Raw genomic sequence first — 13,687 nt, 5'->3', positions numbered from 1 at the left:
AAAAATTTAGGCTGTGATTTTTCAAAGCTGACTTAATGGAGCTAAGCACCCGATTCCCATCACAATTAAATGGACTTTGGGTGCCCATTTGCCTTAGGGACTGTTGAAAATCATAACTTCAAATCATAAATGCTTTTAATACCTGATTTATGGTATTTTAGGGTATAATCTGTCTGGGGCAGGGCCTAGCTCCTCAGACATGTTTGTACAGTGCCTAGTACATTTTGGGTGCTATTGAACTATGAGTTCAGCAACTAACAAATACTAAGCAGTGGTTTATAATATCTTCATAGTCAGAACAAATTAATGACCTTTCTACTTGTTTCTCTAAATAAACCAGAAATGTGCAGAAATATTAACTAAACCAACAAACATGCTCTGCATAGCTTTTGTTTAACAGTAAAGTACAATCCTTTGTTAACTAATACAAATAAAAATGGAATTGAATCTGATTCATGTTAAGGCTGTGCTTTTGTGTGTCGGGCAACATAAAAACATTTCACTTTTAGCACATCTGAATTGAAACTATGTTGGTATTTCATATCATTTAAAATTGGGGCTCTTCTAAATTACGTCAAAATGGGAGCATAACAAAAAGAGAGAGAGAAAAATAATTAAACACTTCAAAATACTAAGTTCTTTTCTTCAATCACATGAACAGAGACCAAAATAATTTTAAAACAAATATTTCCAACTTTTCATCCCCCCGACGGTTGATCTAATCAGTTTAGATATCAGTTTTGCTGTATTATTCAGAACATGGTAAATTTGGTAAACGATAGCAACTTAATACGTTTGGATAGAACCATATTAAAATAAATAGAATCAACTGTACTTTAAGCAGTATCTGGTTACATGTAGTTAGACATTGGTAACTGCTAAAATAGGAGCTTTTCCTTTTTTATTTTTTTGTTTTCCTTTGCTTCTTGTTGAATTCTGGCTTCTTTAAAGATGTATAGACTGGCGTGATAGTGTCCAAAGGCCATAAATTGTTAAATTATTTGTGTAAATGTGTGTTATAACATTGTGTTTTCTGTTATTTCACAGTAGAAGCTGTATTGATTTCTGTTAGCAATCATAGAAATATTTCAAAAGCAATTAAAGGTACTAATGTTTCATTTGTAAATCATAGCTTGGCTTTGGTGGACAAATAGCCTCGTGTCAGAAATGTACACATCCCTCTTCTCTGTTAACAAGGCGAGAGATAGCAGTTAAGAACCTATTTATGCAGTAGGAATGACTGCACAGAGCTTTATTGTGCTGAAATAAGAAAATATACAGAGAAGACTGAATACTGTTATGACAGGAATTATTTTAAATTGCATTCTCTACAGAAATACCCATTGATATTACTTACGTGCGTGTGTACACACTGTAAAAGAAAAAGTAATAGATCAGTAGACCGTGTTAATAGCAGGAAGGCAAACCCAGTTCACATTACTCAGATGATTAGTCCCATTGTGTCGAATTCAGATATGCATATGCAACTCCCCCTGAAATCAAAGAAAACTGTGCAATAAAAGAGAATTTGGCCCATTAACTTCAATGGGATTCTCTGCATAAGTGAAAAACAAGCAGGATGTGGCCCAAGAAGTGGACAGTGCATAGTAACTTATGTGGGAGTCCTGTTTCTGAATACAATGAGTTTACTCAGTGGGTGGGCATTGTTTCCATTGAAACGAATGGTAAAACTTGAATTACCTTCAGACAAAACAAAGGCTAATGCTGAACAATTTAGCAAATTACTCGCCCATAATGACCAAGTTGTAAGCAGAATCCTTGTCTTCATTCCATGAACAAAATTAACATTGTATCTTTGGGGGATCCTGAGGTTCTAGTTCAGGTAAACTCCAGTGAACCTGAATAACAGGTGAGCAAGTACCTGCAGTTTATGGGCCAGATCCTCAGTTTGTGTAAATCTGGCTTGAATGGAGTACACAGAGGATCTGGGCTATACATTTCTAAATTAAATATATTTAACAACATATCAATTTAAATTTTCACAGTTATGCAAAATTATAGGTTTTAATAGTTCTTTCCTATTTTTATCTATTTAAATTTTCAGTTGTGGGAAATGATGGGTGTCAGACAATAATTGTTGTAGTCAAAAAGTTAAAGCCTTGTAATCATTAAAACACAAATAGCCAACGTCACAGGTCAAGATATACAAAGTAAGTGTACTTAAATCAAACTCTAAGTTCTCAAGCAGCATTTTTCTTACTTCGCCTACTTGTAAATTTTGATTATTATCAATGGAAATACTTTTGTCAGAGTGTGTATGGTGAAATCGACATTTACTGACCTTTACCTATAAAAATCTAATCCTTCCAAGCTTAGTTATATCTTATCGTTATCCTGTTGCAATATATTCATACATGTTCTGATTACATTTCCTGTAATGCAAGAAATAAAAAAAATATGTGTGGGCACTACATAGGGTGACCAGACAGCAAATATGAAAAATCGGGACAGGGGGTGGGGGATAATAGGACCCTATATAAGAAAAAGACCCAAAAATTGGGACTGTCCCTATAAAATCAGGACATCTGGTCACCCTAGCACTACACTTCCAAGAGACCCTGCTAGTATTCAAATTAAATGATATAGAGAACACCTATTTGAGCCCATATTTTGATCAAACTACACGTTCATTAAATTGGATGAATTGAAAATACAGTAACTCGTCACTTAAAGTCGTCCCAGTTAACGTTCTTTCATTGTTACGTTGCTGATCAATTAGAGAACATGCTCGTTTAAAATTGCGCAATTCTCCCTTATAACGTTGTTTGGCAGCTGCCTGCTTTGTCCCACTGCTTGCAGAAAGAGCAGCCCATTGGAACTAGCTGCTGGGGGCTTGGAACCCGGGTGGACTGGCAGCCCCCCTATCAGCTCCCCACTCGCCTAAGTTCCCTGTGTGGCAGCCGCCCAGCAGGCTATCAATTGCCAGCAGTACAGCTGTCCCTCCCCCACTGCCATGTGCTGCTCCTGCCCTCTTCCTTGGAGCTGCTCCCAGGAGCCTCCTGCTTGCTGTGTGGGGGGGAGGAGGAGAGAGGAGGGCTAATATCAGGGTGTACCCCTCCCTCCTGCACCCCGCTTACCCCATCTCCATAGAGCAGGGGTAGAACATGACAGGGCTCAGGACAGAGGGAGGGAGGGAGCATGCTGGCAGCAGCTGCTGTCTCAACTTCCTGGTCTACTTAAAAAGGCAATCTACTTAGAGTAGTTCAGCGTACTTAAAGGGGAAATGCACATCTCTCTGTCACGCACACATCTCTCTGTCATGCTGTCTCCCCTCCCTCCATTCATGCTGCCTTGTAGAGTATGAGGCTACATTAATAACAATGTGTTAACCATTGAGGGCTCAGCCAAGTTCTAGTTCATCATTTAACAGTAAGGCATTCCCTGGGAAATATCCCACCCTCTGACTCCACCACCTCAACCAAGTTTCACAATCATCATTGCTGTGTACAGTATTAAATTGTTTGTTTAAAACTTATACTATGTATATATTTTGTCTGGTGAAAAAAATCCCCTGGACCCTAAGCCCCCCTATTTACATTAATTCTTATGGGGAAATTGGATTCGCTTAACATAGTTTCGCTTAAAGTCACATTTTTCAGGAATGTAACTACAACATTAAGCGAGGAGTTACTGTATTCTGAACAGCCTTGCTACTCACCACTATTTTTATGTCAATGCATTCATATTGGGAACAAAGAAAACATTACAAGTTATTTAAAATTATTTGCATAGTATTGATGTGAAACCCTTTCATTTTTCTTTTCAGGTCCTAAAGGGGTTTCCAGAATGCTTACAAGCTGACATTTGTCTACACCTCAACCAAAACTTGCTTCAGAACTGCAAAGCTTTCCAGGGGGCCAGTAAAGGTTGTCTCCGAGCTTTAGCTATGAAGTTTAAGACAACCCATGCTCCTCCTGGTGACACCTTAGTCCACTGTGGTGATGTTCTCACAGCTCTTTACTTCCTGTCAAGAGGCTCCATTGAAATCCTCAAGAATGACATTGTTGTAGCCATTCTTGGTATGTATTTGTAAACTAAGGAGATGGAATGTCATCTTTCTGCTAGCACAAACTACAGAACAGCAGACTGAAAAGGTCCATTGCCATATTTGGTTCATGTATTCTGTGAATGATTCAGTCACTTTAAAATCAAGCTTCTCAGTGACTAGTTTAGCAGCACCACCTACACAATATCCTCACCTCATGGTCAGGAAGGGAGCCTGTCCATATCACAAGTGACTTTGCTGTACAGGGGAAAGGATAGGATCTGGAGAGTCCATACAGGGAGTGGAGAATCCCTGTGCACCAAAGAGCCCAGCTGCCTGTGCATTTAGAATTTTCCCTGATCAACTCCAACATAAATCCCTGCCTATGTTAATATTATGTGAAACAGCATTAATGTAAAAAGAGCAGGAGTACTTGTGGCACCTTAAAGACTAACAAATTTATTGTAGCATGAGCTTTTGTGAGCTACAGCTCACTTCTTCTTCTACAGCTCACTTCTCACGAAAGCTCATGCTACAATAAATTTGTTAGTCTTTAAGGTGCCACAAGTACTCCTGTTCTTTTTGCGGATACAGACTAACACGGCTGCTACTCTGAAACCTAGCATTAATGTAGGCACTTCCCTCTACTGTGAGTCAGTCCTATGGCATTGGCTCCTTAGAGGTGAGGTTACAATTGGAGATGGGTGAATAATGGATTTTTCCATGCATTGGCAATTCCAAAATATTGGGAGGAAAAATTGTTTCGCGTCAAAACACAAACAAAATTTTGAAAAATTTAAAAGTAAAAAAAACCATTTTGAGTCCAACAAAATGTTTCACTTCAATTTTGAGCATTTTAAACATTTTGACTGTTTTTTCTAACAGAATTAAAGGAAATGTTGAACCAAAAAGTCATTTTGAATTTTAAAAGTGAAGTGTTTCATTTAGAAAATGTTGAAATTAAATGTTCTGATTTTTTGGAATTTTGGAGGGGAGAGGTCAACTGAAGAAATTTTGACAAGAATTCATGAAATGTTTTGGTGTTGCCAAATCTTCATTTTTCACCAAAAATTGTTTCATGCAAAAAATGTCACCTATCTTTAATTACAATGGAGTTGTGTTGAACAAAAAGTTTTAACCTTCCTCACTGGAGTCAATAGAAGTTTTGTCATCTACTTCACTGGGAGCAGGATCAAACCCCAACAGAAAACACAGAGGGGAGAGAGAGGCGATGTGAAAATAATTGTAGTCCTCACAGTCAAGAAGAAAATGAGGGAATTATTTTTATTTTATTGGCTATTGTGCTATGCAAATGATAGGCTTTTATGCTTGCTTGCTGCTGCATTGGTCAATAAGGGTTTCTGACAGCAAGAATATAAACACTGGGAGAGTACAAGTCAACAATAAAATGATATTGGTCAGAATGATGGGCTGGTTTAAATTAGCCTGCATGAAATTAGCCTTCAATAAAACCTCATTGAAAAAGAACAAAGATAAACAACATTTTGCCAAAAACATCTTGGGGCCCTATTATTGCCTCCTGCAGAAAAACACACAGGAGGGGAAATTAACATGGAAAACTCCTGTTTATACGTCCTTCTCTCCACTGGGAAAGGTTTGCAGCCACACACAAGTGGCATGTCCAAAGCCCTCTGCACTGTGCATACGGCCCCAAATCCTCAAAGAAACCCTTAGATGTGAGGGTTTGGACAGTCAGGCCCTTCTTGGTGCTCCCCAAGCCCCTTCCTCCTGGCAGCATGTCATTCAAGAGCCAAGCCGTGCTATCACTATGGATCTGATTGCAGTGGCACACTAACCCTTTTCTCAGAGGGAGATAATGCAGCTCAGCATTATAATGGAAAAAACAGTCGTCCTGGAGAGTATAATGCTGCGTAGTTGGACTGCTCCCAGTTCCTCCCTCTCTGGACTGCCATCCCCCCAAATTTTCAGAACTCCAACCATGCAGTATATTGTGGGGGGGGGCTTTTTAGCATTGTTGGTTAAGGGGGGGCAAGGTTTGTATGATGGCCCATTGCCACCTCTTTCCAGGCCAGAGCTGAAGGGTGTTTGTGATCATTTTGTCCCCTCTGTGCCTTGCAGAAGAAGGGATGTAGGGAAGAAACAAAGGCCAAGATTTCCTAAGTGGCTACTGATTCACTGAATTTGGGTACCCAACTTGGAACACTCTGGGCCTTATTTTCAGAGGAGCTGAGCAGCCACAACTTTGTTTTGAAGTAAATTGGAGCTATAGATGCTCAGCACTTCTGATAACAAGGTACAAAGTGTCTCAAGATGGGCACCCAAAATCAAAGTTCACTCCTGAACATGTTGGCCAAAATCTTTGTAAATTTTTGAAAGACGGATAATGGAGATGAATTCTGGACCCATTTCAGTCTGAAGGCCTGATCCCACATACCTCACTGCATGCAATGGAGATTTTGCCTGAATTAAGTGTGGAGTGATTACAGAGTTCCTGGTCCTCCACAGCTACCAGAGATCAGGATGCAGCAGGGATCTTAATAAACGAGGGAACTTCCTTGTCAAAGGGTTCTCTAGTTACTGCTTAAGGCATGGTTCTTTGTGTCTACGTCCTCACACTACATATGCTATGAAAGATCAGACGCAGATTTTGGAAAAACAAGCACGTACATTACTGATGAGAATTTTAGTAATAAATACTGTAAATGTGTCAAAGTTGAAGGAAAGCAGAGTTGTAAAAGCATCAGCATGAAAACAGCTCTGTTTAAGGGGCTCCTGTCTCTTGAGGTATTGAATTACTGTTCAAAATTAATTCTAACATTGAAAATTGAGTCAGCTTCTTCCATTGCAGATCTTTGGGGAAAGGACTATGTCATCATATATATTTGTACATTTGCTAACATGATGTGGTCTCAATCCAGATTGGGAGCTCTGGGCACTACTATAGTATAAAATATCATCATCATCAAGAATATTATTTACTACTCTAGATTATATTTTTGTTACAAGAAGGGGCTAGTAGAAATTCTGCATGTATTCTGTTATGGCAGAAATAATGCAGAACTGATTCAAAGCCGAGTTTAAAAATTTCCAGATTTTCCTCTCACTTAGTCCAGTTTTATACCAGTGTAACACCATTGATTTTGATGGAATTACTCCTCTTACATTCACTGGTGTAAAATAGGATAATAAGGTTTTATAACTTCATGTCCCATAGTATAAGTTTCTTGAAGAGTTATGGGTGTGTTCATTTTAATGGATTTCTCATAATTAAAATAATCTGTCTGATTTTGTTTTTGCAGGTAAAAATGATATTTTTGGAGAGATGGTACATCTTTATGCAAAACCAGGGAAATCAAATGCAGATGTGAGAGCTTTAACCTACTGTGACTTGCATAAGATCCAGCGAGAAGACCTACTAGAGGTTTTGGATATGTATCCTGAATTTTCTGATCTCTTTCTCACCAATCTAGAACTGACTTTTAATCTGAGACACGAAACATCAAAGGTACATACAGTAGGTGTTATTTTTTTCTATGATTTTCTTTCGAGTGTATGCATTAAGTCACAGAAAAGAAAGACATCCCTGGAAAATATAAGTTCTGGCTTTTCTCTTACACCAAAGTTAATTGACTTATAATGGTGTGAGAGTGGAATCAGTTCCATATGATCAAAACTGGAAAATAAATGAAAAACAAAGGTTAATAGAATTAAAAGCAAAAGGCTTGAGGCCAAATTCTATTCAAGAAAACTTATCCATTTGGTCCCAGCGAAGTCGGTTAGACCTAGCAGATATGCCAATTAAAAAACAGTTTTGAAATAAACATGAATATAAACTTAATGAGGGAAATTTGACACTGTTGTCATATTTGTCAGAAATAGAAAATAAACAAGATCAGGCTACCCTGGTTCCATTTATGACGTACTACAACAAATGTAATTGTCTTGCAAATCTTGTTCCACAGTTCTGTCCTCTTGGACTACATTTCCTATATTCAAAATTAACTAATAAAACATGTGAAGCACTCTTGGTAGGACATCCCATGCTTGTCTTCTCTACCCTGAACCTGCAGAACTTCCGTTTGTCTCTCCTCCCACTAATGACTTCCTTACGATGCCTCCTTGCCCACAGTGTCCCTTCAAGAAAGGAGAAGGAAGTGCAGCCTGGGTAGGGTTTACTTCTCCCTGGAAGTTTGTCAGTCTGGATTTGGAAAAAAAATAGAGAGTTGGACATTGGCTGAAGGTCAGGGCGCTTCTGGCTAACAGGAGTGAGAGGTGTTGCATTAGTTTGGATGGAATAAATGGGCCCAAAGGGTCAAAGGTGTTAATAAGTTATTGTCACAGTCCAACATTAAACAGTGTTAAACAAGACTTGGGGTTTGGTAAACAGAGACCTCAGCCTGTGTAGTACCATGGCAAATACATAATTAAAAATCTTGTTAACCTTTTATTAAAGATACAGAAAAGAATGGGGGGAATTTGCATTATTTGAAATCATAGCATATCAGGGTTGGAAGGGACCTCAGGAGGTCATCTAATGCAACCCCTGCTCAAAGCAGGACCAATCCCCAGACAGATTTTTGCCAGAGATCCTGAAATGGTCCTTTCAAGGATTGAACTCATAACCCTGGATTTAGCAGGCCAATGCTCAAACCACTGAGCTATCCCTCCCCCCTGAAATAAAAAAAAAAGCAAGCAATGTCACCTTTAATAAATTACTATCTGCCAATAGATAACCTAATAACAGTTCAGGAGACAGAAATGTAAAGTATTAAGTAAAGCTTTCATTTTAACATCATCCCTTGTTCCCTTTCCTTTTAGCCGTAAAGTTTTTAGAAGGAAACCCCTTGTCTGACAGTCTTTTAGATGGTATCAAAGACAGTAATCACTGTCCTTTTGGGGGAAATGGGAGGAAGTTAGTTGAGATGGGCTGGGGGTTTTATTATAGCTGTTGTTGCTGAAGTTCAACCCCATTTCCTAGAAGACAAAACAAGACACAAACACACAAAAGGGGAGAGGAATCAACAGCAAAGATAGAACATGGAGCTTCTATCTCTGATGTTGAATCTCACTTGCAACCTCACTGCTGAAAAAAAGGAAGGCACAACACACAGTCTTATCAGTCACTCAGAGACCTGGCAAACTCATACCAGCATCAGGCTATTTAGGGCCTTGCTTTTAACTGCCTCTTTCTGGTCACAGGCTCTCAGCAGTGTTGCAAAATATACAGTTTTTGCCAGGTAAATTAGACTCCTCTTAGACAGAAGGCAAAAGGAGAGGGAGAGGAAAGAGAAGAAATAAGGAGGGGAAGGAGAAGGATACACAGAGTTGAGGAGCAGGGTGTGATAAAGTCTCACATCCCAAGTAGTGGTTGGGATTTAGCTGGAGCCAGGTAGAGGTGGCGATATCTTCTGGCTCCCTCGTTTCTGGACATCTTTCAGGATTAGGAAGAAGATCCAGGGTCCCAGGAGACCAGGGGGTAGCAGCTATGATGGTGAAGCTCGCTCCTTCCCCTTCTCTCATCTTTCAGTCAGTCGGTGTTCTGGCACCCAGCTTTTCCCCTGGGGTCTCTTTGCTTTTAAGAACCCCAAAAGGGACTGATGGGCAAAATAGTCTGTCCACTCATTATTTTATCCACCAATGTGGCCTAATTTCTAACACACCAATTTTGGTTCATTGATTTCCAGTCCCAGGCTTCTCTTGTTTGCCTGGCATGATTTGAAACACAGTTCTTGAAAGGTTTCAGAGTAGCAGCTGTGTTAGTCTGTATCTGCAAAAAGAACAGGAGTACGTGTGGCACCTTAGAGACTAACACATTTATTTGAGCATAAGCTTTCGTGGGCTACAGCCCACTTCTTCGGATGCATGGAATGGAACATATAGTGAGGAGATCTAGATACACATACAGAGAGCATGAAAAGGTGGGAGTTGTCTTACCAACTCTGAGAGGCCAAGTAAGGAAGGGAAAAAAAAAAACTTTTGAAGTGATAATCAAGATAGCCCAGTACAGACAGTTTGATAAGACGTGTGAGAATACTTACAAGGGGAGATAGATTCAGTGTTTGTAATGGCTCAGTTCTTGAATTATCTCAGTAGTCCTTTCTGTTTGGACTAAGTCAGTCTTTGTCTCCCTTTCGTACCTTTTCCCATCAGCGTTTATTGTAAGTGGTGGTTATGACCATTTATAAACATTCACTCACTTTTTACTGTTAGGGTAAATTTGTAGGCCTAATCATCACAACATAATCCCTCTTTTTCTGTTAACCAGTTCTGCCTATGATCAGACATTTGTTCATAATGTCACAAAAACTGTATTTGAATTTAAGCATACAGAGGAGGATGGGGGAGGGTACTTGGTTATTATTTATCCCACAGCTGGCATTTACAAATCTGATTTGATTAGATCTTACCAAAATTACAGTTAAACCTTCCAGATGTTAACAAAAGCTAAGAACTTACCACTTACGTCTTTTGTAGCTAAAACAAATCCCAAACAGCTGCTATTATATGACTGTAAGATGTTTAAAAACAAACCAGCTGTTATCAGTTCTTTGGCTGTATGCCCAGAATGGGTAAAGATGGGGGAAAAAAACTTTCCCCATCTTTTTGCCGCTTACACATTCAAAGCTGCATACTTACACACACTGTGAACATTTATGCACCAATGGCTAAACTTTGTCACGTAGAGAAATTTGTTTAGCCCGGGTGGCATTTTTACCCAAGCATATTGCCTTCTTTTACAAAGAAGCAACAAGATGATGTGCTTTAGGAATCACTTCTGCATTTATGAGCTATTTCAGAGGTGGGCAAACTACGGCCCACGGGACCATCCTGCCTGGCCCCCGAGCTCCTGGCCTGGGAGGCTCGCCCCCAACCTCTCCCCTGCTGTGCTCCCTCCCCTGCAGCCTCAGCTCGCTCACTCCGCCGGCACAATGCTCTGGGCGGCAGGGCTGTGAGCTCCTGGGGCAGTGCAGCTGCAAGATCCCAGCCTGACTCGGTCTCTGTGCTGCGTGGTGGCAGTGGCGTGGCCCAGCTCCAGCTAGGCAGCGCAGCTGTAGCACTGCTAGCCACCGGTGATCCAGGCCGCAGTAGGGGGGCAGGGAGCGGGGGTGGGGGTGTGGATGGGGTTGAGACGGTCAGGGGAGGAACAGGGGGATTGAATGGGGGTTGGGGTCCCAGGGGGCAGTCAGAAAGGAGGAGGGGGGTTGGATGGGGCAGCGGGGTTCATTCAGGACATGGGTTCCAGGGGCAGCCAGGGGACAGGGAGAAGGAGGGGTTGGATGGGGCAGGGGTCCCAGGGGGACAGATAGGAGGTGGGGGCCGGGCCATGACCCCCTCCCCTAACCGGCCTGCCATACAATTTACAAAACCTGATGCGGCCCTCAGGCCAAAAAGTTTTCCTGCCTCTGAGCTATTTGGAACACCCAAAGGCAGTAAAACTTAGCAGGCATTTGTACTCCATGACAGACCTTGCCCACCTTTTCACCACCAATATTTGTGAGGGCAGCTAAGCTCACCAAGAGGAACCTGTGGAACAACAAAAATTGACACCACAAACAAAACAGAAAATAAATTCCCAAACCACAAAACAAGAATAACCCCAAAACATTTTAAAAACAAAACAACAAAAATTGCAAAAGCACAGAACAATCACAAAAGTCTTTTAGATGGTATTAAAGATGGTAAAGACTTCTCTTTTGGGGGAAAAGAGAGGAAGCTAGTTGAGCTAGACTCAGGGCTGGCCTCAGGGGTGGGCCCCCTGGGTGACTGCCCAGGGTGCCCAGTCATCAAGTGGGTGCTGTGCAGCAGCGCAGGGTTGTGTGCTGCTGGTGTAGTGTCAGAAACTGCTCCCTGAGGAGTACTGCATGGTGGGGAGGGCATCCAGATTTCTCCCTGCTTCCTCCCAGCAGAGGAACATGGCGGGAGTGGTGATACAGATACTGCACACACCCTCAACGTTCCTCCGTGCTCCTCTAGAGAGCTGTTGTGGGGGCGGGGGAGCGAGGAGCAACACCAAGAGCTCCGTGCATCCAGGTCACTTTCCCCACTTGGGCTGTGCTTTGAGGCAAGCAGCAGGAGCTGCTGCTGTCTGCCCTCCCCTTACGCAGCCCAGGTGGGGAAAGTGACCTGGGTGCAGGGAGGTTGCTCCTTACTCCCCCCACACACACACACACACACAGGCCCCTAGGGGAGCATGGAGGAGCAACGTTCCAGGAAGAGCAAAGGAATAAAGTGGAGAAGGAAAGTGATACTTCCCCCGTCCCCGATGTGTAAAGTCTTACATCCTAGGTGGTGGTCAAGATTTACCCAGAGGCGGTGGAGGTGGCAATGTTACCTACCTCCCTGTTTTGGCCCAGTCTGGTCAGGACATCTTTCAGGATTAGGATGAAGAAGGTCTGAGATGTTAGGCGACAGTGGGGGTGACAGCTATGATGGTGAAGCTTGCTCCTTCCCCTCTTTTTGTCTTTCAGTTAGCCAGTGCTGACCTAAGTTCCTTTTTAAGGACCCCAAAGGGGATTGATGGGCAGAATAGCCCATCTTCTCATTGTACTGGATATTAGACCTAATTTGTGGATAAAACATCAATTTTGGTTAATTGATTTTTAGTCCTACTCTTCTCTTGTTTCCCAGGCATGATTTGAAACACAGTACTCGAGTTAGTCCAGTAGGCCTTTCTGTTCGGACTAAATCAGTCTTTCTGTCCCCCTTTCCCTTCAACATCTATTGGTATCGGTTATTGAGACATTTTATAAACTTTCACTCACTTTTCACAGTTAAGCTCACACTTAGGGTAAATTTGTAGGCCTAGTTATCACAACACAGGAGGAACAAGAGAGAAGCTACTACCTAGGTAGCTTTGCCAAACACATAATGCTGTAGAAGTGCATCTAGCCATGTCCAGAAAGTATGGGCTATACTGCACAGTGGATCTGCCCCTTTATAGTTGTATATTTGAAAAACGTAGTTAAAACTTAGGTTTAATTATTCCTGATATACATCACAGTAGTCCAGGTTTTCCAGTATATTTTAAAATAGAGATAATACAGCCTTAGTATGGAGAGACCTCCCTGTAGCACTCTGCTCTTGAATCCATGCTGAGACATGGGGAGACAGAGACCACTGGGATTTTGTATGCAAATGCCGGACACAAGGGTTGCTGATCAGCAAAGTACAAATCAGGGAAGTTCTACATATGTTTTAGGTTTTTGGGGTTTTTTTTTAATAGACTATATTAAAAGTCACTTTATAGAACAAATCATATTGTTTTTAATGCTGAGCCTTCTTTCATAAAAATTTTATTTTTTTTCTTTACAAAATTATCCTTTCTGTGCCATATGTTAACTCTGCTTTGGAAAGGTCATCGCTGTTATTTAAATGTTAGATATAATATACTTTACTGATACATTGAAGATAGGCCTGAAACTCTGCATATTTGAGAGCTTCTTGAGGATAGAATTAGTTCTACATGATAGGGGCTTGTGAGCAACTATTTCCTGTACTTTCATCATAATGATGTTGTATAATTATTTTTCTCCTTGGAGGCTCATTGTCAGTTAAAATGAAACTATCCATCATATGTGTCAAAAATCCATGATGTAGAACCCAGAGACAGTCCCCTTACACCCATCCTCCCCACCCATTAGTTCCTTAGGGGTGGCTCCTGATTCTTACTGCCCCACCCGTACACGCCCAAGTGAAGAA

General features: G+C 41.3%; 1 protein-coding gene across 1 annotated transcript in view; it reads left to right on the top strand.

The window, feature by feature from the left end:
• KCNH7 (potassium voltage-gated channel subfamily H member 7) overlaps positions 1–13,687 on the top strand; it is a 317,537-nt gene that overhangs the window by 277,433 nt on the left and 26,417 nt on the right. Inside the window, exons 9-10 of the mRNA XM_045031733.1 lie at positions 3,788–4,040; positions 7,288–7,493. Coding sequence (XP_044887668.1) covers positions 3,788–4,040; positions 7,288–7,493 — 459 coding nt within the window. The remainder of the gene's footprint in view (positions 1–3,787; positions 4,041–7,287; positions 7,494–13,687) is intronic.

The sequence above is a fragment of the Mauremys mutica genome, chromosome 10, assembly GCF_020497125.1.
Source record: "Mauremys mutica isolate MM-2020 ecotype Southern chromosome 10, ASM2049712v1, whole genome shotgun sequence".
NCBI classification, from domain to species: Eukaryota; Metazoa; Chordata; order Testudines; family Geoemydidae; genus Mauremys; species Mauremys mutica.
This window is presented reverse-complemented; position numbering and strand designations above follow the sequence as displayed.